Source organism: Triplophysa rosa, linkage group LG13 (assembly GCF_024868665.1).
Source record: "Triplophysa rosa linkage group LG13, Trosa_1v2, whole genome shotgun sequence".
In the NCBI taxonomy this organism is placed as follows: domain Eukaryota; kingdom Metazoa; phylum Chordata; class Actinopteri; order Cypriniformes; family Nemacheilidae; genus Triplophysa; species Triplophysa rosa.
The window spans coordinates 2,520,195-2,545,764 of NC_079902.1; the positions used below are offsets into that span (position 1 = coordinate 2,520,195).

The 25,570-nt window shown below is 40.4% G+C and overlaps 1 protein-coding gene across 1 annotated transcript in view; it reads left to right on the plus strand.

Moving 5' to 3' along the window:
• LOC130564246 (ribosomal protein S6 kinase alpha-6-like) overlaps positions 1-25,570 on the plus strand; it is a 47,569-nt gene that overhangs the window by 17,687 nt on the left and 4,312 nt on the right. Inside the window, exons 3-4 of the mRNA XM_057350193.1 lie at positions 23,454-23,535; positions 23,620-23,700. Coding sequence (XP_057206176.1) covers positions 23,454-23,535; positions 23,620-23,700 — 163 coding nt within the window. The remainder of the gene's footprint in view (positions 1-23,453; positions 23,536-23,619; positions 23,701-25,570) is intronic.

Below are 25,570 nucleotides of genomic sequence, written 5' to 3' on the forward strand. Positions count from 1 at the left end.
CTGTAAAACAAAAAAGTATTGGTTAGCTCTCATACGCGTCACGTCAGCATATAGCATTCCAGTTCCGGCAGTGAAGGGACATGTAATTGGTTAGATCTTCCACTGAACGAATACGCCCACACTGACCAAGTCGCTGTTGAGTCTGAACGAGAGAGATAGATCTCATTCGTGAACGAATTGAACGAACTGGTACATGTCGTTCATGAACGAAATGAACGAGAGTGTACAGGGTAGGTCGGTCATTTAGCATGTGAGTCTCATTCAGAAATCAGCAGAAAGCGGATGCAAAGCGCAGTTACAGGTAGGCTACTTTGCACGCTTGTTTATTTAAAATACATAAACTTCACGTTTAACATAATCCCAGATTTATGAATGTGTAAATGACCAAACAATTAACTTTTTAATTATACAGAAAAACCTTGTGCGTTGGTCATCTGAACCACTTATTTATACTTATTTTATTTATTTAATGAGTAGATTAGAGACACACATTTTAATAAAGCCTGTAATCAATTTATATGTCCATTAATACGTTCGTTGACATAACACAACTCTTTTTCGCCACCTGCTGGCGTATTATAGAAATGGTCAGTGAATGAATCTGAACAAATAATTTTGGTGAACAAACTGAAAAAGAACGAATCACTCAAATGAATCATAATTCCCATCACTACTCTGTCAGCTCTGTGTCTGCTCTTAAATGGTGCGTGCGCAGAGGTGCTTGCGCACGCAATCACAGTTGACAGTGTCAGGTGAAATGATGTTACTCGAGGAGTTATTTAGTGTGTTCCTGACGAATACTGTCAGTTTGGAAGAAAAAATCCATATAGATCTAGTTTCATAGCCGCAATACAAAGCTCTGATGTTGGAACAAAATCCGAAGGAGAGCATGCGTGAACCAGCCATTCGACTTCGTTTAAAAACAGTTCCAAAGAAAAGAGCAATACAACTTAATCTAAAACATAAGCTCCCCACACAAGTTTGCGTTTGGTTGGCTACTTTTCTATTAGAGTGTGCTTGTATGTTGCACAGTTCACCAAACACTAGTGATGTGTTGTGTTTCTACTTCAATGATACTGTCGCGAGATACTGGACAGCAGCAGCGGATGCTCACTTCACCTCCCGACCACTCGCTATTAGATACAGACAAACACGGACAGAGCCAGTTCAGAGTGCAATTAAGCGCACGGAAATAATTTAAACACAAAACCGGAAAACCGCAATTCACATACACGTATTGAACCGTGGAAGTCGTACCAAACGGTTCAATATTATATTGAGTATTGTGGCATCCCTAGTAATTATGGTCCTAAGCTCTTTAAAGTTGATACATGATATATAAAAATATGAGACTATCTTTGTCTTTTCCTTTTACCCTGGAGCCAGCTAGAAAGATGCGAGTGACATAAATATTTATGTAAAATGCGTTAGGTTGCACAGAAGAAAGTGCAGTCTAGGACCTACCCTGTACGGTTTGTGTATGGTTGTTTAATGAGAGAAATGAAACTTACTTCAAGAATCCATACTGTAATAGCAGCGGAGGTCTTTTGTTCTGTTAATTTTTGGAACCAAGGGACAAACGAAGATGTTGCGTGGTGGCGTTTCATACCACCCACATGTGGAAAACGAGTATTCAAGCTGTTTATTTGTTTTTTTCCCGTAAAATTAAACATTTATTTATATTTAATGTAAAGATTTTTTATTTTCATTTTTTGCTTGATGTGTGTTGTGATTACTCGTTTTGTTAAAGGCAACTTATATGTTTTTTATATTCGTTTCTTATTTTTTGCATAGTGTGTGCAGTGGTTATTCGTTTTGTAAGGTTTGTGTTTAATGTAAGCAAATGTCTTTGTACTTTTTTGTAATTTTGTGTGTTGAGATGATATGGAACCCACCATTAATTCAAGCAATTGCCATTCCAGGATTGCCACTAATTCAAACCTAAAAGTAAAATGCTTCATGTGCACGACCGCATCTTCGGCTACCCCACAGCAAATCCCCCACCCCCGGTAACACCCCCCCCCCCAATTCAATTCAACTTATTTATATAGCGCTTTTCACAATGTGCGTTGTTCCAAAGCAGCTTTACAGGAGCAAATAAGAAAAACTGAAAACTGAAAGGTAAAACACAGCACAGTGCATGGTGTTTATAGACCAAGCAAGATCATTCTAATATCTAATAAATAAATGCAGTCTCCCGGTGAGCAAGCCAACACTGCCCTGCTGTGGCGAGGAACCCAAACTCCAATGATGAATAAATGGAGAAAAAATACCTCGGGAGAAACCAGGCTCAGCCGGAAGGGCCAGATCTCCTCTGACGTGTCACAGCTGCACTCAGTGACCCCGACCAAAAGCCCCCGAGCAAAAGTCCATGAAAAACAGGGAGAGCCCACCAGCCGCAACCCAGGAAGCCCCACCCGCCGAAACCGTGCAGGTCCAACAACAGAGGAACAACCAGGCACAAATAGTAATGCATAATGTAACTTTATTCCTCTGTTGTCTGACATCGACCACAAAACAAGACCAAACCACTCCCACACAGCCCCAACAAATGAAACCCCCCAAACCACAACCAACAAGCCCCCCACTCCCCACAAACACCCACCCAGCAACCTCCAATCAAAGTCACTGAGTGCAGCCATAACTTCAAGCTGCTGTCATGTGATGTAAGTTTAGCGTTAAATACCAAGTATTCTAAATTTAGCATTAATGTGAAAAGTAGTGCATCTTTGCTCTTGGTTGGGGATGGAACAGTGTTAATTTCGTTGACGAAAACTGCGAAAAGTATTCGTTAACGACATGTTTTCACTGACAAAAACGAGACGATAACTAAATAAAAATGAATGCATGATAACGAAAACTGTAATAAAAATATACTGACATTTTCGTCAACTAATAAAAACGAGACGAAAATATTCTTGTCCCACCTGGCGGACATCAGTTTGCGCGCATGTGCTTATCTCATATAAACGGTAGAGAGAAGTCTCTGGGAGAAGGGGAAGCACAGACATATATTCTGTGTCTGCACGCGGTTTACAAAGCGTCTTATTTTCCTTCACGATCGCCGGTAAAACGCCGCAAACTTGAAGCGCGACTGCAGGCGAGTCACCTCGAAACACATTATGAAGGCAAGCTCAAACGTTTTTATATGCCAATGTTAACTTAACACGAGCTGCTGCATAACGTGAAATGCAACATAAAGTCAGCCAAAAGAAACCAGTGCTGTCCTCTACTGATTATTGAAGTGACGAAGTGAGTCAAACTGTACATTCGAACCAATTATGTCACATGTTTGCATGACTAAAGAAATGTAATACAATTTATATGAAAGCTATTTCTCATTCATTGCTGTCTCAAGCAAAGACATTGCAGCTCTTTCTTCAAAGAGGCATGCCATGAGCCAATAGCCTTTGAGTGTGAGCCCTGTCAGAGCGTTTCATTGGTTGAATGAACTGAATGAACACGCCCTACTTAACGAGTCAATTGAGTTAAATGGGATTGAATGAACTGGAACATGTCGTTCATGGTCTAATATTCTGTGTTCCAACAATGCAAATCTAGTTACTGAACTTTTCTGAAAAATAAAGGTAATGACCTGGTTTAATTTCATTCTAAGGTGAAGTAAATTATATCGAAACAGTTGAATCTTTGTATGGAACATTTAATTACACCAAGTAAATGATTGAAACCTTAGATTTTAGTAGACTAAATACAATGTATATTTATTCGACTAAAATGTTTTTCATATTTCGTTGACTAAAACTACAATGATGGGGATGACTAAAATGTGACTAAAACTAAATTGCATTTTTGTCATAAGACTATGACTAAAACTAAATCAAAATTTGCTGTCAAAATTAACACTGGGATGGAATTGTCTGAGCTGGGATGGTCAGATGGTCGCTTTTCTTTTGGGTGGTGATGGAATTGCCTGAGATGGAGCTGGGATGGTCTGTCAGTCCGCAGGCTCTCGCAGGAGGATGGCACGGGATTTTCAGATGTAGCTGGCTTAATCTCTAGTTGAGGATGGGCATATGACGTTCATCTGGGCGTGGCGGAATCTCTCCCTACCTCAGGATGGGCATCCCGAGGCGAGGGCAGAAAGAGAATAATTAGTGTAGCTGCTGTTCATTAACTATGCATTAAGTGACAGCTTGGCTAAAGAGATGTGTCTTTAATCTAGATTTAAATTGGGAGAGTGTGTCTGACCCTCGAATAGTATCGGGAAGGCTATTCCAGAGTTTAGGTGCTACGTATGAGAAAGCTCTACCCCCTTTGGTGGATTTGGTTATTCTAGGTGTTATCAAAAGTCCGCAGTTTTGAGATCTTCGAGAGCGTGATGGGTTGTAATGTGATAGAAGCTCTGTTATGTAGGTAGGGGCTAAACCATTTAAGGCTTTATAAGTGATTAAAAGAACTTTAAAGTCAATACGATACTTAATGGGTAACCAGTGAAGGGTTGATAACATTGGGGTTATGTGATCGTATTTTCTGGACCTGGTTAGAACTCTGGCAGCTGCCTTCTGAACTAATTGTAGTTTGTTTATTGATGATGCAGGACAACCACTAAGTAGTGCATTACAGTAGTCAAGTCTTGAGGTCACAAATGCATGAATAAGCTTTTCTGCATCAGCAACACATAAAATATTTCGTAATATGGCAACATTTCTAAAGTGGAAGAAGGCTGTTTTTGAGACATTTGAGATATGATTTTTAAATGACAGGTTGCTGTCTAATATAACGTCTAGGTCTTTAGCTGTATTTGTTGGAGTAACAGTGCAGCCTTCAATTTCCAGGTTATAATCCGAGATATTCTGTTTACGTGTTTTTGGTGCGATAAATAATATTTCTGTTTTTTAATATATACAGATGCTGGTCATATAATTAGAATATCATCAAAAAGTTGATTTATTTCACTAATTCCATTCAAAAAGTGAAACTTGTATATTATATTCATTCATTACACACAGACTGATATATTTCAAATGTTTATTTCTTTTAATTTGATGATTATAACTGACAACTAATGAAAATCCCAAATTCAGTATCTCAGAAAATTAGAATATTACTTAAGACCAATACAAAGAAAGGATTTTTAGAAATCTTGGCCAACTGAAAAGTATGAACATGAAAAGTATGAGCATGTACAGCACTCAATACTTAGTTGGGGCTCCTTTTGCCTGAATTACTGCAGCAATGCGGCGTGGCATGGAGTCGATCAGTCTGTGGCACTGCTCAGGTGTTATGAGAGCCCAGGTTGCTCTGATAGTGGCCTTCAGCTCTTCTGCATTGTTGGGTCTGGCATATCGCATCTTCCTCTTCACAATACCCCATAGATTTTCTATGGGGTTAAGGTCAGGCGAGTTTGCTGGCCAATTAAGAACAGGGATACCATGGTCCTTAAACCAGGTACTGGTAGCTTTGGCACTGTGTGCAGGTGCCAAGTCCTGTTGGAAAATGAAATCTGCATCTCCATAAAGTTGGTCAGCAGCAGGAAGCATGAAGTGCTCTAAAACTTCCTGGTATACGGCTGCGTTGACCTTGGACCTCAGAAAACACAGTGGACCAACACCAGCAGATGACATGGCACCCCAAACCATCACTGACTGTGGAAACTTTACACTGGACCTCAAGCAACGTGGATTCTGTGCCTCTCCTCTCTTCCTCCAGACTCTGGGACCCTGATTTCCAAAGGAAATGCAAAATTTACTTTCATCAGAGAACATAACTTTGGACCACTCAGNATCAGCCAGTAAATTGTATGGTAGAGATGTAGATTCAGTGGCGGAACTGACGAGTAGGGTATCGGAGGTGATATGGAGACCCCTTTATACTGTCCCTTTCGATACTTGGAAGCCTTGTAGTTTTATTGTCAACGAATGAGCCGAGAAGGCGGCTTATGGTGTTGAAATTGTCACGGTCGTGGAGGGAAGAACCAAAGTGCAGGCAGCGGCAGTGAAGGGGTTAACAGATTTATTAAATATAAACGGGAACAAAACAAAAGCCCACGATGGGGGTTAACCAAGACAAGACTAATAAGTAATAAAACAACAAGAAACAAAACACTTCCCATGGGGGGGCATAAATACTAACAAAGTAACACTCGACACAACGTCTAATAAACAGGCAAGGTACAAGCACAAGAGAACTCTAGGCAAGGCATGGGAAACACTCACATGGAGAGGTACAGAGCACGAGCGGACACGCATACAAGCACGGTACAGGGACAACGAACGAGCACAGGACAAGGAACACGAGGGTATTTTATAGGGAGACAGACAAAGGAAGATAACAAGGGGCAGGTGAGGAACATGAGACACGGCAGGAAGGCAATACGGGAAATGAGAGGGGCGGGGCCAATGACGAGACATGAGAAAGCACATGGAATGTCAATGATAAACAAACCATGACTTTCTCACACTAAACATAAGGGATCTGTCACGATCCTGCCACAAGACTAGAAAATCATGAACAAGAAGGCAGGACCATGACAGAAATGCCCATGTCAAGGCTGTGTGGGACTGGTTGGTGATGACTTCAAATTTTCTCCATATTTTTGCAGCCCATAAACTGCTAAACATTCTCCCTTCCAGATACTACCTTCATTTTTCTACAGCCCATAAACTGCTAAACATTCTTTTTCTTAGGTAACGAAGGCTGTCTTTTTAATACTGGCCGCTTCCATTTCCATCTGTCAGTAACCACTTTTTAAATCAAGGGTGCTAAAACCGTGGCACAGTGCAAAGACTCTAAAGGGTCATTCTCATAATTCATTGGTTAACTCATAATTAACCAAATTTCCCCGGTGACCTCTGGCTGAGTTGACACGGAATGACCCTAAAATGTCCAGAATTTGTGGCACTGGGTAGGTGTCTGGATGTGTCTTAGCATTAAGACCCCGATAATCAATACAAAACAGCATGTGAGCGAAGCGGAGCGGTGTGTCGAGGTTTATTCAGGTTTTATTTTGAGGAAAGCAACTGTTACATTGGGTATGTGACACAATGTCTTCTTAAGAGAAGTAAATATCTTATAATGTTTTTTTTAACTGAAATGAGCCTGTATCAAACCTCTTGTTGCCCGCGCACCTCCGCAAATAGATGAGGCATTTGTAGTTGACGTGCATGCCGTTGTGCTATTATTCAGGCTCCAGGCTCACGCAGTGTACATGGGACAATAATCCAGCAACAAAAATGTAAATCACCAAGAGGGCTGAGCGAGCCATTCTGAGTGTATTGAGCCAGCGGAATTTTCTGAAAGGTGCTCTCCGTTCCGCGAGAAATATTAACGCTCCACTCCCCACTACGCTCTCGCTCCGCTTTGCTCACATGCTCTGATACAAAACACATAGAACTGCTGTCTTTTTTCAGTACAACAACCACTTATGATACTCATGGTGAGTTAGAAGTTTGTATGATTTGTTTCTTCAAAACCTCTTGTACTTGGGACTCAATAAATTGATGTTTCTCCGGTGAAACCTTGTACAGTCCTGCTCACCATTATTGGCACCCTTGGTAAATATGAGCAAAGAAGGCTGTAAAAATAAATCTGCATTGTTTCTCCTTTTAATCTTTTATTTAAAAAATCTACAAAATTCCAACATTTCATTGAAGGAAAACAATTTGAAGTGGGGGGAATATCACATTGAGAATTTTTTTTAAATTGATTTATTCATTTATTTATTAGATATTATTTATTAGAATGATCTTGCTTGGTCTATAAACACCATGCACTGTGCTGTGCTTTACCTTTCTGTGTTTTTATTATTTGCTCCTGTAAAGCTGCTTTGGAACAATGCACATTGTGAAAAGCGCTATATAAATAAAATTGAATCGAATTGAATAGACAAAAAATGTTTTTCATCTATATATGTTGGCCACAATTATTGGCACCCTTGTATTTAATTCACCCCGCAACCTTCATTTATAAGAAAATCAGCTGTGAGTGTTTTCTTTTCAGTCTGACCTGAGGTTTGAGATTACATTGAGAGTCATCCGAGTTCATTCCTCCATAAAGAATTTCTCCAGATCCTTCAAATGTTTGTCCTCCCTCTTCTTCAGTTCATATCACTCATTTTCTATAGGGTTCGGGTTAGGGCTGTGTATTGGCGAGTACCTCCCGATACGATACATATCACGATAGATGGGTCACGATACAATGTATTGCTATGTATTTTGATACGATACACATGTGCGATATATTGCAATATTTTAAATAGAAAATGTTAAAAGTAGAGCTAGAAATACAACATGCTTTTTTTCTGTAAGGGTAAGTGTAAAAACATCCCTTACCTCTGCAGAGTGGCCATGATGTGCGATGCATGGACCTTTAGATCAGAGGTTTGGGTTCTCAAACTGTGGATTGCGCCCCTCAAGTGGGTAGCACAGGGGAATAAGGTGGCTCACACAAGTCACTTGGCTGTTGTGGTGCATTACAGTTAAAACACTGAACATGGGCAGTATAAAACCTCTGGTTCATCCGTGCTGTAAATGCGCTGGTGTCACATCCGTGAAAGCACAATAAATGTCATTGTTAGTTTTCTTAATAAACTTTTTGTCTAATGCACTGCAGTAACCAAGTGACTTGTGTCATGACTTGCGAAGCCTACAAACAGCATTATTTTATATAACTCATTACTCCATGACTTATTTTGAAAACCAGAGCACACCCACACATCAGCTCTGAGAGCTCGAAGCATTCTTATATTGTTCGCCATGCTCGCTTCCACTTACTTTTGGCCGTATGTATATGACATGATTTAAAAAAAAATATCGATAGTAGAGGTATCACTATCGATACACTATTGAAAAAAAAATATTGCGATAGTTACATGTATCGATATTTTTGCACAGCCCTAGTTCGGGTCAGGGAACTGGGATGGCTATGGCAGGATCTTGATTTTGTCTTCAATGACCCATTTTTTATTGATTTTGATGTTTATTTTGAACCAATGTGCTCATGGACGATCTAACCACGACCCATTATAATATTTCTAGCAGAGCAAGTCAGGTTTTGATTTTTTTACTTGTTGGTATTTGATATAAAACATGATGACATGTATCTGAACAAAATGTCCAGAACCTCTGGTATAAAAATAGGTTCACAACAATGAAGATCTGGTGACATATTTAACTGTGGACATGGGGCATTATTTTATCCCTGTGTGCACCAATCACACATCAGAACTATATTCTTTGGTTTTATCCATTGTGATAAATGATTAAGGGGGGTTGGGCTTTGTGTTACTAATATTTATTCTCCTGTGCAACAAGAAGTCATAACTGGACAACGTCATGTTTCTAGTCACCTTGGTGTGCTAAGAAAATGTAAATATCAATGGGAATATACTTGGGATGTATACTGTATAACTGTTATGGTATTACTGATAAGAATTTCTAGGGGTACCAATAATTGTGGCCAGGGTGTATTAGAGAAAAAAAATCTCAATGTGATATTCCCCCTACTTCAAATTGTTTTACTTTAATGAAATGTTGGAATATTGTATATTTTTAAAATAAAAGATCAAAAGGAGAAACAATGTAGATTTATTTTTACAGCCGCCTTTGCTCATATTTACCAAGGGTGCCAATAATGGTGAGCAGGACTGTATGCTCATTTTCCTAACCTCTTCTATAGTAGTGATACAATGCTTGACACAGTTTGTTCTGCCAAGCTGTTAAATGCCCACTGTGGGCTAATTTAGGATTAACTCCTCCAAGTTTCTTTAAATAATGGGATCTGAATCTATCATTTGTGTTGTATGATCTTCTAGACAGACAGTTGGCATGGCCAGATAAAAGTCTAAGAGTGACCATTAGCTTTAAGATTCAAGATTTAATTGGTCACACAGTTATGTGGACATACAACCAGCAATGAAATGAATGGTGCAAATAAGGAAAAATACTTGGTTCTGGTGAGGTAGATTGCAAGGTTATTTTAGTTTAATAAAATTTAAAAACGTTTCATTTTTTTAAATCAAATAAAATATTGGCTCATCATCTATTGGAAAACTTAAACTAAACAAACAATTGAAATGTTGCCTCAGAAATAATGTCTTTGTGCAAGGTTATTGTTTAAAATGGTCTGTTCGTGTGCATATCTGGGATTAAATCTTTCGAAGTCTGCGTCACGCGTGACCTTTCCAACGTGATTACATAATACGGAAGTCGTGGACACGCATCACAATAGTAGTGCAAGCCGTGTATTTATAGTTAAAAAGTAGATGATTTTATAGTTTCCCTAGAAAACACCCTTATTCATTGGCTGGTGTCGTGTATAGCAGTGGTTCTCAAACTGTGGTACACGTACTACTAGTGGTACTTGAAGAAACCCGTGGTGGTACTCTTTATATTTATTTACATTTCCTGTTTTAAATGCAATTTCAAATGTTTACGTGTTCAACCTAACAAGACTTGTATTTTGACGGGTCTTCTGGAAATTTCAGTGACTTTCAGTGTAGTGATGCAGCGATTACCGAGGTTTACTATTAACCACGCTTAAAAACATCACGGTTAATTAATCGTAAAGGCTCCGTTATACCGCATGTTACTGTTGCACGGAACGAAAACGTTGCAACTTGCACAAACTGAAAACAAAGTTACACCGGTGGTGCACCAGCTTAAAGAGCTTAAAGAGGCCACGACAAACACAAGATTAACTATGGCAGAGGGATCAAACAGCCAATTTTACATGTACATTCACAATCAAGGCTGTGTCGGTGACAGTTGGGCTTTCAGTGCAACGTAAATGAACCATGCACCATGTAAGTTAACGGAGTACCACACTGGACAAGAAGCGTCGCGTCGAGGACAGCTCACAAGATGCGTACATTCTGTATACGCAAGGTCAAATTCAAAGTCTACTCCTGACACAAGTTGAACCAATTTAACTTATTTGATGTTATTATTTAGCGAATGGGCTCTATATCACGTTGATAAATACATTATAGTTTGCTGTAAACGAAAACAGTGGGGGAAAAAAGCATGTGATCTGTGTGCGCTAGCTCTTAAAGGGACAGCAGCATAATTCATATATCTGTTTTAATGCTCACCAAACAACAAAAAATGAAGACAAAACACACTCACTGCTCCTGACTGATCAACTTTAATATGGTTTGATCTATATTTCAGTATACTGTGAAGACTATGAAGTGTTATTTTTCATTTGACTCCTTTATTCAGTTTCTGTACCTAATAACCACAGTTAGACCAACCTGAAACACCTAAAAAGCACTGTTCATTTTAAATGCGTGTTTGCTTTATTACATTTATTTGTGATATTGCTCATAATTTGATCATTTGTTCTAATTTTATTACTAGCTAATTGACTATTATTATTAGAGTTGGGCTAATAGTTTATTGGTATTATGAGCTTATTTATTAAGATTGCATAGGTAAAAAAAATAACTAATAACTAGACAATGTTATTTATTTATTACTTTTTGTGGCAGGCAAGTAAATTTTTTGTCAGGGCCAGTAAAAATTTAGAAATTAATTTAGGCATAATAATCATCATAATCGTGCAGCCGTGATTATTCCTCAGACTATAATCGTACCAACAAAATCTATAATCGTTGCATCCCTATTTCAGTGTTTGTTTGACGACAGTTTTACTCAAACGGAGAGAAATTCTTGTGCAGAACTATGAGAACTCTGGAGATGAAGTTCACGTGTTCATGTCCTCACACAGTAAGAAGCAGACAAATCCACAAGCGTCACATGTGTACAGGGGTGGACATTAACACCTGCCAACTCTCCAAATGCAGGTAGATTTTAGCTGTGGCGGCTAACACAGCCGATCCCACTTGCTACTTTGGCAGGTTGAATATTATTCTTTAAACTAATTGCAGTGTGTCATTACGAAACTACAACTCCCATGAGCACATCCTGCACCCAGTGTTTGCTTATTGGAATGGGCACTACTGACCGATGTCACACAATGCACGAGTCACTAGACTTGTATTGACCGTTGCTTATACTGGCAGCATGTTGACTAAACAGGCAAAGACGGCTGGTCCGCCTTTTTGCTCTTTCAATCGCAGCTTCTATGTTCTCCACAGACAACAAAAACACAACTCTGATCATGGCGTCCTTCAGTTTGTTATGTTTTTAAATGCAGCGCTGCTGGCTGGCTTACATCACCTGAGAAGTCCTAATGCCAGTGCACATGCGATCGGGAAGATGGCCTGAGAGAAAACTTTGTTCACGAACGACAGCTCTCTTTACTCGTTCCAGAACTTTGTTCCTAAAATTATCCAGTGGGAATGCGGCTATAGTGTGGTGGTGAAGTCACTTGTCCTCATGAAGTCCAATTTGAATTTGTCAAATTTGTGTGAAAGCTAGGCTATTCAAACAGTAGTCAATTTGTGTGGAGATTTTTATCATATTCTTTTGAAGTTACTATGTTTATAGCTTACTAAACTGCATGTTTTCATGAAGCTAAATATATGACATGACATGGTTGTAGCGATATACCAGGTACATATACAATGGGATCTTAATTTGGGTGGTCAGTTTGCATTTGAAAGGGTTTTAAATCTAGCTAAATCAAGTAAAATTACTCTAAATCAAGTCATTTCGGCATGCCAAAGTCAACTTTAATCAAAGAAAATGTATTTATCCCAACAACAAACTTGTGTCTAGTCAAAATTCTGAGTGGCTAGTAACTTTGGAAATCAACTAACCACAGTGGCTGGTGAGCAAAAAAGTTAATATCAAGCCCTGCTTGTGTAGTCTGTTAAACCGTGCAACTCATGATTGATAACCATCAGGAGTGGAATTTAAGACGACAGTTCCCATCGTTCTGCGCTCCTTCACAGCGTCATCAAGCTACACCGTTGTTGTTGTTTTGAACATATCTATTGTTGAATGTGCACCCTCTAGCGACAAGAATCTACATACTGTGGCTTTAATCTTCCATGTTAGAAATTGTAGCACAAGTGTCTGGACCAAGTTTAATTTGTGATAGCATATCAAAGTTGTTTCTAATTTTTAAAGTTTATATTTAAAATTAAATTTACTGATAATTATCATTTAGTTTTTCTTCCCTTTTCTCATAAATCATCAAGTCATCATCACACATCAACTCTAGTATATACAGTAGGCAGAGGTGGGTAGAGTAGCCAAAATCTTTACTCAAGTAAAAGTACAAGTAACTAGAGAAATTGTTACTCAAGTAAAAGTAAAAGTCACTATTTTAAAAATTACTTGAGTAAAAGTAAAAAAGTATGCAATGAAAAAACTACTCAAGTAGCTAGTTACTTAGTTACTTTGTATCTGATTATATAGGCCTAATACATAAAATTAATATTAACGCCAATATTTTAATATTACATTTTAATCAATATTTTTAATTATCATAAACAGATATATTTGCAATATACTAGAGAGACTAAAGAATAGACAAACACAGAAGAGACAAGCATTTCTGTAAATTTCATCTAGTCCTGATGTCAATGTAGTTTACACAACTTATTTAGAATAATAGACCATGTCAAACTAAAGCATTAACTAAACTCAGAGCATTTCCTAAGATGATCTAGATTCTAGAACATCTGCAGTGCTCTCTTAAATGAAATTTTTGATCAAAGCTCATGTTTTCTCGTGTTGTGTCACGTGTGTGTTGTGAAACGCTCTTACTTGTAAACAAACAGTAAACAGTGAACCACACGCCCATCAACAAGTTTTCTTCCTTCTGTTCTTCAAATGTATATTTCTGCAAGCCCACGTCTCTGTGTCTGACAGGTAACGCGCATGTTGCTGTGTCTGACGAACAGGTCGCGCGGGTGCGCGCATATGGCGGGCATATATCATTGCTGGCAAACAATATGACACATTTGCAGTTTTGATTGTATAGATATAGATTAATATCCACTTCATCCAACGCTCATTGTGTTCTGCGTGTTCTTAAATTTCGCGCTAGGAGGAGTGAGTAATCCTGCTTCAGATGATTCAGATCGTGCTGCGAACTGAACAAATCATTTGAACTGATTCATTAGCCTATTCAAATGGTTTTGCCCATTGTTCAATTAATGCTTTCAAAAGAATCGACTCAAAAGAATCGATCACTCGGGAATGCGAAAAAGAGACGACAACCTTGAAATAAACAACGCGTTTTAAAAAGCATATTTTAAAATGAAGGAACGAAGGAACGTCACGCAATGTAAGTTATGTAACGAAGTGAAAGTACAGATTTTATATTAGAAATTTACTCAAGTAAGAGTAAAAGTACACAATTTTAATTTTACTTAAAAAGTACATATTTTCCAAAATGTTACTCAAGTAAATGTAACGAAGTAATGTAGCGCGTTACTACCCACCTCTGACAGTAGGTAGCCAACCAGAATGCCTACTACTGCCGTGTTGAGTGCCGCTGATGGGAAAGGGCGCAGCAGTTAAAAAACATTTACATTTGAAACAAGTTTGCGAAATTTCCGCCTGGAGGCGCAAAGGGAGAGTTTACACCTTCAATACTTCACCACTTGTACTGTGAAACAGTGAAATTCAATGTGATAAATTATCTGGAACATAAGCAAAAATTCAAAGAAATGGAACGTTGCCAAGACTTCCTCAGAATGTGGTCACAAAGTAATGTCACAGTGACCAAATGAAGACGAACTGGTGACGTTGTCAGAACGTACTGTTTGCTGGGTAACTTAATGCTGGGTTAACATTGGAGAAAGCGGCAGTTGTGGCCTAATGGTTAGAGAGTCGGACTCATGACCAGAAGGTTGCCGGTTCGATTCCCAGGGCCGGCGGGTAACAACTGAGGTGCCCTTGAGCAAGGCACCTTACCCCTACTTGCTCCCCAGGCGCTGCAGTGATAGCTGCCCACTGCTCCGGGGGTACGTGTGTTCACTACTCTCTGGATGGGTTAAATGCAGAGGTCATATTTCGTTGCCTTGTACTTGTACATGTGCAATGACAATAAATTGAATCTAAATCTAAATCTAAATTATAATAAACCTAAATCATGTTAGAGTTGGGTTTTGCCATTTTTATGAATGACGTGCATCGCAATACACATGAGCAAAGAGTTTTGCACAGGCACTCTGATCTCAATCGCTGTATTTCTAAATTTGCACAAAACGCAGAGCGAATACAAACATTAAGCTACAAACATGCAACCCAGCAATATATGAAAAAATCAACAACTGTCCCTACACTTTTTTATAGCCCATTGAAAATTATTCAAACCGAATAAAGCATTGATTGAGTGTGTGGAGCAAATTTAAAATTGAAACCCTTGTTAAATTAAATTATGTATTTATGACTAGTATTAAATATAATTATTAGTGCTTGTAGATTTAAGTTCTTGTAACTTTGATATTGTAGATAGCGTTTGTCTTTTATGCCTAAACCTCCTGCCCGTCTGCTGAGTGAGGCAATGAGCTTGACGCTTCAACTCGCGCTTAGTGAAGATCTGTGAATAGAGATTTCTGATTTTAAAATGTACTATTTATAGGTAGGTGTTTAGGTAAAATTATTATTTTAGTTTCATTTTACATTTGAATAATTTCACATTTAATCTTCAAATTGATGTAGAAACAACATATTTCTTTAACAGCGTCATTTTATGAATGAAAGAAAACATTTTGATATTAGTACTGTAACTGATGTCTCTATTAAATTGATTATTTTAACATTAATTATAGCGATTCAACAATATAATTGAGAGCTATCATGAAATATACAGAAATTGAAGGAAGTTCTCAAACACTTTAGAGTCGTTAATGCTAAATTATAAATTAAATGCAGAAGAATTCTCATTAAAGCTACAAAATCACATTGATTTCTTCTTTTATTTTGTTCTTTGATTAACATTAGTGACAGGAGTCACAGCAGCAGGTTTAAGGACATGGCCCCTTTAAGAGCTGTCTCAGTACGCAGATCTGACCGTCACCGCACTCCCATGTTCACAACTCTTTGGATTCATTTAAGATTTTATTTTACACTTTGAAGTCTTGCTTAAGAAAATGCTAGACAAAACCGGCTTTCTGACATAATCTTGTATGGTTTTATCCATTCAAGCACGAAAGAGAACTTAACACGGATGCGCTGTCTGACAGAGATTCACCGACGCAGCCTTTAGACTGTGACTGTTTACACCAGACTGGACCTCGCGTTGCGTTTTGCCACGTCCCACAGTTTAGAAGCTGTCTATCTTCATTGAAAGCGTGAAAGCAACTGTTTCAAATTGCGCTTAAGTGGTTTAAAAGCCTCTACACCAGGGGTCTTCAACTACTTTTCTTTGAGGGCCAGACTCCAAAAGTATAAATAGGATGCGGGCCAGTTTTTTTTACCATATCCTCATTTCTTCTGTTATTTTGTATTTCTGTAATTTATTTCGTTTTGTTCCTTTTATACTGTTTTTGTTGCTGTTACTTATAGGCCATATATTAAAACATGCACACAAATATTGCATCCAGTATTTGTGCCTTTTCATGATATTAAATTAAAAAGGAAATTGTCTTTTTAACTGTATTTTATATTCCTTAATGCATTACTTTACCCAAAAATTGCTACTAATTTACTCACCCACAGTTCTCCAGTACATCCAAGATGTGGGTGGCATTGTTTTTTCAAGAAGATATTTGGTTGAATTAAAGTTAAATCAATAAAAGTAAAAAAACGCAAATACATTCAACACAAAAGTAATCCCTGCCCCTTGTGACGTTAAATAAGCGTCTTATAAATCAGTCAATTGATCTGTGCAAGAAACTGAACGCTATCATCACATCTTCGGGTGAATTCCAATCGCATTTATGTGCCCCACCCACTTATAGGGCAGAGCCTTTGTATAGTGCAAGTTCTGGGGGAGATGAACAGCTGTTTTTCGCAAATATAGCCATTATACATAATGAATGCAGTAATAAAAACAACACCTTTTTCCCTTTATCTGAGACAACCGTTCACGTGGCGTACCCTTCCTACAGTTAGCCTACTTTCAAGGGCACAAAACGCGTTTTAGAACACGACCTATCGCGTGCGCAAACCGATTGCCTGTGGCTGTGCAATGCATTCCTGATTATAACGTTGTAAATAACATTACGTTTCTTGGACTGACCGATCAAATCCCTTTATAAGACGTAAATCATTATGAGCCGCGGGAATTATGTAGCAGCGTTTTGGACTTTTAAAGATGTGGCGTCTCAGGAGGACGTGCATTTAAAGCACACCATTCTTAAAGTCTCTCCACTTATTTGAAATGTTAAGGCGGGCCAGGTAAAGATGATTGACGGGCCGCCATTTGACTAGCCCTGCTGTACACGAATAAGAGCGTGATTACATAATGTAACGCTAGACAAAGAATGTCAAAACAAACGGATACTGCGTTAATTGCGTTAAATATTTTTCACGCGTTAATTTGAAAAAATTGTTTGCAGGGCTCTAGAGTGCGACCAATTTGGTCGCACATGCGACCTTATTTCTCAATGGTGCGACTAAAAAAAATCTGATCTGAATCTCCCAGCCGTTCGAGGGAGAAAAAAAGTCTCAGCGACTCTGAAAGTCTCCCTGTGATTCAACAACAGACACACATTAGGCCGATATCGTGGTCTAAACCAATCAGAGATAATGAAGGGCGCACCCCCCTCTGATTGGCCGTGGTCCTGATTTTCCTGTACGTGTGTGTACCAGAGGTCGCATTAACCGAAAATTCTGTCACTGACAGATTTTTTTTTACCAGTGACGGAAAAATCTGAAGGCCGTACATCCGTCATCTTGACGGATTACAATAAGGGCAATTTGTAACTCCCTGTTTCCCTTCATTAGAGCGTGATATGCTCGCGAAGGGACGTGCGTGTTTTCACCTGTTATTGTTACTGACTAGACATATGTGATGCGATCTGGGAAAACCCGTCGGATGTCACTCTGGGACCCGCGAAAGACAGTTCACCTATCAAAGTAAACCACATAACATGAAGAATGAAGGAGTGTCAATGCACATTTCCCGCCAGTCCTGTGTAAACTACGGCATGCAAAGTTTTTTTATACAATGTTTTCGTGAGATGACAGAGCTCCCCGTCTGCAGCACTGGGAGTTATCCGATCGCAAAACATACAAGGGATGATCAAAAGTCCAGACACTATGCACATGATAAACAACGTAAAACTTGCTTCACTGCTTATTAGTTGTTGTCCGTAATGTTTGCTAGTTTCCTTGTGTAGTGATAATGGCAGAGCTCTCGTTCTTTAAGTGTGCCCGCACCATTTTCCTTACTTACGTTTTATTCAAACGGTTTTGTACAGTATTTTTATAGACTTCAACACTGGGAATGTTTTTTTTATTAAATTGTTATTAGATTAAGTCTTTTACCACTGTAAAGTGACTTTTACTTGTGATACTGGACTGTTGTGATTTTATTTTCATCACTTAACTTTAAACCCGTTTTCCTCCAAATTCCGTTCCTGAAAATCATCAGCCATAACTTTTGTTACATACACAAGGTATGAGCAAAATAAAAACTGATTTGGAAAGGGCTTGAATATGGTATCAAAAACAGTAATATATAAATTTGCTATAAATGTGTTGGGTTTTCCCAGATTGAATCACATATGAACATGAATATAAACATTAAATATATATATGACTGTAAACAACAACGGCTTTATTGGGCATTCAGTTGTATTAAAATACAACAAGTTCTGAGACGCAAGTACAGCGTGATGACGTCACAAACATACTAATTACCACCAAACTTGCACCATAGTGACGGGTAATAATAGATTATGACGAATTTTTTATGAGCCTGTCAGTCAAAATGACGGACAATAAAAAAGTCTAGCGCAACCTCTGGTGTGTACGTGTGAAAATGCGTGTGCTGCAGTCAGACAGAGAGGTGAGTAGCATATAGGCCCGTCAGTTAAACAGACTGGATGTAGCCGCGGATGATGAGAGAAGATGAAAAGAACGATTGACAACTTTTTCGTTAATAATGTTAAGTTAAGGCCTGATCCGTCCGAAAATCATAAGCAATGCTCTGACACGGAGCCATCAACCTCCCAGGTTATGTCAAGCCCTGGTCCATTTATCTTGAGATGTTTTAAGTTTCAGTTCAGTGAAGCACTTTAAGCACCAAGACTTTTTCAGAAAGTTACCTTTCTTGTAGAATTGTGCTTCAAATAAAGAACTTCATGTTGACCAGATTGTTAGTTAATCATTTACAAGTCAATTTTGCCTATATGGACAGCGATTTTAAAAAAAGTGAACTGGTTAACTGGTGTTAAATGCGATGTGGTCGAAAATTTGGGTGCACCTAACTTTTGTGCTGGTGCTCCTAAGAAAAAAAGTTAGGCGCACCAGTGCAACCAGTGCAAAAAGTTAGTCTAGAGCCCTGTTATGTCACTTTCAATAATGGTGCTGTTAAAAAATTTTTGTAGGCCCATTACTTTAAAGTGAACCAGGTTTGGTTATTTTAAAACTACCTACAGTATACAGGTGCATCTCAATAAATTGGAATGTTGTGGAAAAGTTCATTTATTTCAGCAATTCAACTCAAATTGTAAAACTCGTGTATTAAATAAATTCAATGCACACAGACTGAAGTAGTTTAAGTCTTTGGTTCTTTTAATTGTGATGATTTTGGCTCACGTTTAACAAAAAACCCACCAATTCACTATCTCAACAAATTAGAATATGGTGACATGCCAATCAGCTAATCATCACAAAACACCTGCAAAGGTTTCCCGAGCCTTCAAAATGGTCTCTCAGTTTGGTCACATTTAACAAAAACCCACCAATACACCATCATCTCAATTCATCATCATCATCTCAACAAATTAGAATACTTTATAAGACCAATAAAAAACATTTTTAGTGAATTGTTGGCCTTCTGGAAAGTATGTTAATTTACTCTATATGTACTCAATACTTGGTAGGGGCTCCTTTTGCTTTAATTACTGCCTCAATTCGGCGTGGCATGGAGGTGATCAGTCTGTGGCACTGCTGAGGTGGTATGGAAGCCCAGGTTTCTTTGAAGTGGCCTTCAGCTCATTTGCATTTTTGGTCTCTTGTTTCTCATTTCTTGACAGATCAGGTTCAGGTCTGGTGAGTTTGCTGGCCAGTCAAGCATACCGACACCATGGTCATTTAACCAACTTTTGGTGCTTTTGGCAGTGTGGGCAGGTGCCAAATCCTGCTGGAAAATGAAATCAGCATCTTTTAAAAGCTGGTCAGCAGAAGGAAGCATGAAGTGCTCTAAAATTTCTTGGTAAACGGGTGCAGTGACTTTGGTTTTCAACACAGTGGACCAACAATAGCAGATGACATTGCACCCCAAATCATCACAGACTGTGGAAACTTAAGACTGGACTTCAAGCAACTTGGGCTATGAGCTTCTCCACCCTTCCTCCAGACTCTAGGACCTTGGTTTCAAAATGAAATACAAAACTTGCTCTCATCTGAAAAGAGGATTTTGGACCACTAGGCAACAGTCCATGTCTTCTTCTCCTTAGCCCAGGTAAGATGCCTCTGACGTTGTCTGTGGTTCAGGAATGGCTTAACAAGAGGAATATGACAACTGTAGCCAAATGCCTTGACACGTCTGTGTGTGGTGGCTCTTGATGCTAAATGATGCAAAAATCGATTTTGCTTGACAAGCCTCTCAAGGCTGCGGTTCTCTCGGTTGGTTGTGCATCTTTTTATTCCACACTTTTTCCTCCCACTCAACTTTCTGTTAACATGCTTGGATACAGCACTCTGTGAACAGCCAGCTTCTCTGGCAATGAATGTTTGTGGCTTACCCTCCTTGTGAAGGGTGTCCATGATTGTCTTCTGGACAACTGTCAGTTCAGCAGTCTTCCGCATGATTGTGTAGCCAAGTGAACCAAACTGAGAGACAATTTTGAAGGCTCAGGAAACCTTTGCAGGTGTTTTGAGTTGATTAGCTGATTGGCATGTCACCATATTATAATTTGTTGAGATAGTGAATTGGTGGGTTTTTCTTAAATGTGAGCCAAAATCATCACAATCAAAAGAACCAAAGACTTAAACTACTTCAGTCGGTGTGCATTGAATTTATTTAATGCACAAGTTTCACAATTTGAGTTGAATTACTGAAATAAATGAACTTTTCCACGACATTCTAATTTATTGAGATGCACCTGTATGTGAAAACACCCTGGTGTAGCCCAGGGTAGAGACAGATGGAGAGCCAGGGTGACAAGGAGGTGCAGATGACCGATGTGGAGATCCGGAAGACCGCGTTTGAGCCGGAGCAACAAAGCACCAAGGTGGAGCCGTAGCGAGGAGGCCACTGGAGCCAGAAGGACGGAGGGACGAGGTGAAGTCGGAGGAGTGAAGTCTCGAGGTGGAGGCAGGTGAACGACTGACTAAGGCGGAGCCAGAGTGACGAGGGAACCCGGCGGAGCTGGTGGGATGACAAGCCACGGTGGAGAAGAGGGAGCCAAGGTGGAGCCGATGTGTCGAAGGGCCGTGGTGGAGTCCGGGTCTTGAAGGTGGAGACATGCGATCCTTAAACCACATGGTGGCTGGCAGCTGAAGAGCCCGAAGCTCATCAGCTCATCTGACCCACCGGTACTGGCGTGCTGAGGGTGAGCTGAGGTTCAGCGGCTTGTGGACACAAGGCTAATGGACTGACGGGTGAAGGCAGAGGAGGAGGGCGTGGGAGGCTGAGCCGGATCCTTCTAGAGGCTGGAGATGAGCTGCTGGTTGACGAAGGAGAGCTGGGCGGGTCCAGCGGAGATAAAGGAGAGCTGGGTGACGAAGGAGAGCTGGGCGGGTCCAGCGGAGATAAAGGAGAGCTGGGTGACGAAGGAGAGCTGGGCGGGTCCAGCGGAGATGAAGGAGAGCTGGACGGGTCCAGCGGAGATAAAGGAGAGCTGGGTGGGACCAATGTGGGCGGTAGACAGGAGAAATCATCCTCAATGATCCAGCCAAACATACCAGAGCCAACTGTAGCTCACCCTCAAAAATCAAACTTTTTTTATAAAACATAAAATTAATTCAACCAAACAGAAAAGTTGTTTTAAATCAGATATAAGCTTTTGTCCCTTTTAACTAACTTTTCAGCCCACAATAGCTAGCTGAATTAACCTTATTAAATGGGCAAAGCTTATTCAGATCCTGCGTTCTCTTGTGGTTCACTGAGCTATGAATGATTTATTGATCTCTTATAGATTCACTTAGTGACTGAATAGTTTCAACTGTGTACAAGAATCGGTTTAAATGAGTCATTTGTTTGCGAGTCGTTCTGATCACAATGTGCGTTTGTACTGTAGGGCTCTATAGCGACCATTTCAGAAGTTAATCCTAAAAAAAATTAGGAAATTAGTCTATGCGACCATGAAAAGATGTTTAGGCGCACTGGTGCGACTACGAGTCATAAAATGTGCCTACATGTTCATTATGTGCCAGTAGTGACATTATGCACTGTGATTGGCTGATTTTCATGCTAATCAACTGAGAAGCATTTTCTACTGTGAGTAGGGTTGGGTATCATTTGAATTTTAGTGATTCCAATTCTGCTTCCCAGTTTCGATTCCACAGTTGAAGTAAAACATTTAGATATCCACCTGATATCAAAATTTCAAAACTTATTGATTTTTGGGTCGAGTCTTCTGTCACTGACGGTGTTATATAAAACATGCACAACAATGACGAAGAAAGTAAACAGTCCCATACACCCAATGGTCAAAACAGTGAATCTCAAAAAATGCAAAATAGTAGTGATTGCACCTAGCACGGCAGTCTGTTGTTGTTTCTATCAAGCAACTCTGTTGGCTTGTTTTATAACGTAGTGGTTATACAAGTTTGTCAACCATGAACATGATTTGTGTCGGAGCTAATGGCTCAGTGGGCAGTGCTGCGACATATGGCACCAATGACTTGAATGTAACTCTGCACCCTTACCTCATTTAATGCAAATTAGCTCCATCTCCACTCAATCGCACCAGCTCGGACCATAGATATGAATATGCAAATTAATCCCCGCCTCCACTCATTCACACCAGCTCGGATGCACTCGGCAGTTCCAGGTGCTGCTAAAGCTGAAACCGAAAGTGAAACTGAGAGCTGAAACAGTGATCGTTTCAGTGCTGAGTCTATGCGCTGTCCTCAAAGGAGTAGTTCACTTCAAAATAATCCCCCATTGACTTTCCATAGTACTTTTTATTCCTACAATGGAAAGTCAATGGGGGGTTATTTTAAAGTGAACTACTCCTTTAAACATCTATGTCACCACATTGACATATAAGCAACATTAAAAACTTTTTCACCAGAGGGTGACTTTAAAGACAACAAATGATATTTGCCTACTATTTACTCATTTTTCACAATACAGTAATGTGGACGTTTTGACAGGTTTTTGTGAATTTATTCATGTCGCATGCTCTGAGATCAGTTTTTTACTGTTATGTTATCAAGATTGGTTTGTATAAATGTAGTTTCTTGTCTGTGGGAACTGCGAGATGACCTGTGAACTGTCCTGATTTTCAGGTGTTTCTTGTGCGGAAGTTAGTGGGTCCAGATGCTGGCCAGCTGTATGCAATGAAAGTGCTCAAAAAGGCCTCTTTAAAAGGTGAGTTTCTTTATTTAGAGTGGTGTGCCAACACATTGCTCTTACGTTTTTGTTTATTCATCATATGTGTATGTTGTATTGCAGTGAGGGACAGAGTTCGCACAAAGATGGAAAGAGATATTCTGGTGGAAGTCAACCATCCTTTCATTGTGAAATTGCACTATGGTAGGACTTTATAGAAGACTGATCTCATTCATATTTAACACAAAATAAACGTACTCGGTTACTAACGTAACCTCGGTTCCCTGAGATATGGGAACGAGTACTGCGTAGCAGGACGCTATGGGGAAAACTCCTTTTTCTCCGATGACTGAAGCTTTACAATAACGCAGTGAATACTGCACGGCCATTGGTGCTTGCAAAGTAAAACTTTGATCCAATGGCAGCGAAGCTGCACGGACCTATGGCGATGGTGCCCGCCAAAATGGGCGGGGCTTATGGCTATATAAGCAGACACATCACCGTAGGGTCATCAGGTTACTTCGACTGAAGCGACGACCATATGCAGCTTGTAAGCACGGCCAGGAACGCAGTACTCGTTCCCGTATCTCAGGGAACCGAGGTTACGTTAGTAACCGAGTACGTTCCTTATCGATACTTCACTCGTACTGCGTAGCAGGACGCTATGGGGAACAAGTATAATCCCGCCGTGCTACAAGTGGAACGAAAACATCATATAATCCCGAAGCCGTGGCTCGAGGATAGGTATGGGGCAGGGAATCCTGTGGAAGGCGGAAAAGCCAAGCTAATAGGTGGCCTAATCCGGTTAATCGTCCCAGTAGTGTGCTAGGTGCTGGTGTGGTTGAGGGCAACCCCAGCCCAGCAGTAGTCTTAAGCAGAAAGGACCCGGGCCTGTAAGGCCGGAACGTCCAGACTGTAGAATCTGGTAAATGTGGAAGGCGAAGCCCAGCAGGCCGCCGCACAAATATCCGCTATGGAGACTCCGCTAGACCATGCCCAGGAAGAGGCGACACCTCTAGTAGAATGGGCTCTAACTCCCGTGGGGCATAGAAGGCCCAAGGAAGAGTATGCCAGCGCGATAGCCTCAATTATCCATTTAGATAGTCTATGCTTCGTGACCGGAGACCCTCTGGTGCGGTTGCCAAAGCAGACAAAAAGCTGTTCCGACTGCCTGAATGGGGCGGAACGCTCAATGTAGATCTTAAGCGCTCTGACTGGACAGAGCAGATTCAGCTCCGGGTCCTGCTCGGAGGAGGGGAGCGCGGAAAGTGTCACTACCTGTGCTCTAAATGGAGTAGAGAGCACCTTAGGTACGTAACCATGTCTAGGTTTGAGGACTACCTTAGAGTTGTCAGGCCCAAACTCAAGACAGGAGGGGCTCACAGAGAGCGCCTGTAGATCGCCCACACGTTTTACCGATGCTAATGCTAGCAGCAGAGCGGTTTTAAGTGTTAAGGGACGGAGGTCCGCAGACTGTAGAGGCTCGAAGGAAGGGCCCTTCAGAGCTCTCAACACCGTGGGCAGATCCCATATGGGAACGGTGAGGGGGCGAGGGGGGTGTAGCCGCCTGGAACCCTTCAAGAAACGAATGACCAAGTCATTCTTTCCCACTCCTTGGCCCGCTATGGGGGCATGAGAGGCTGCAATTGCTGCCACATAGACCTTGGGCATGGAAGGGGAGCGGCCCTTATCCAACAGCTCTTGTAGGAAGGACAGAATTAGTGATATGTCACAGGATTCTGGGTCTGTGCCGCGGGTTGTACACCAGGTGGAGAAGACAGACCACTTGAGGTTATAGAGTCGTCTAGTAGACGGAGCTCTAGCCTGTGATATTGTGTTCATGACACTCTCGGGGAGGACCGTAGGCTCCCGTTGAGAGGCCAAAGGTGCAGATCCCACAGCTCTGGCTGGGGGTGCCAAATCGTGTTGCCTGCCTGAGAGAGGAGGTCCCGTCTCAGGGGAATAGGCCACGGGGCTGCTACGAGCAGCTGAGACATTTGCGCTACCCAGGGCTGGTTCTTCCAGAGTGGGGCTACGAACAGCACCTTGTGCGCCTGTTCTCTGATCCTCCTGA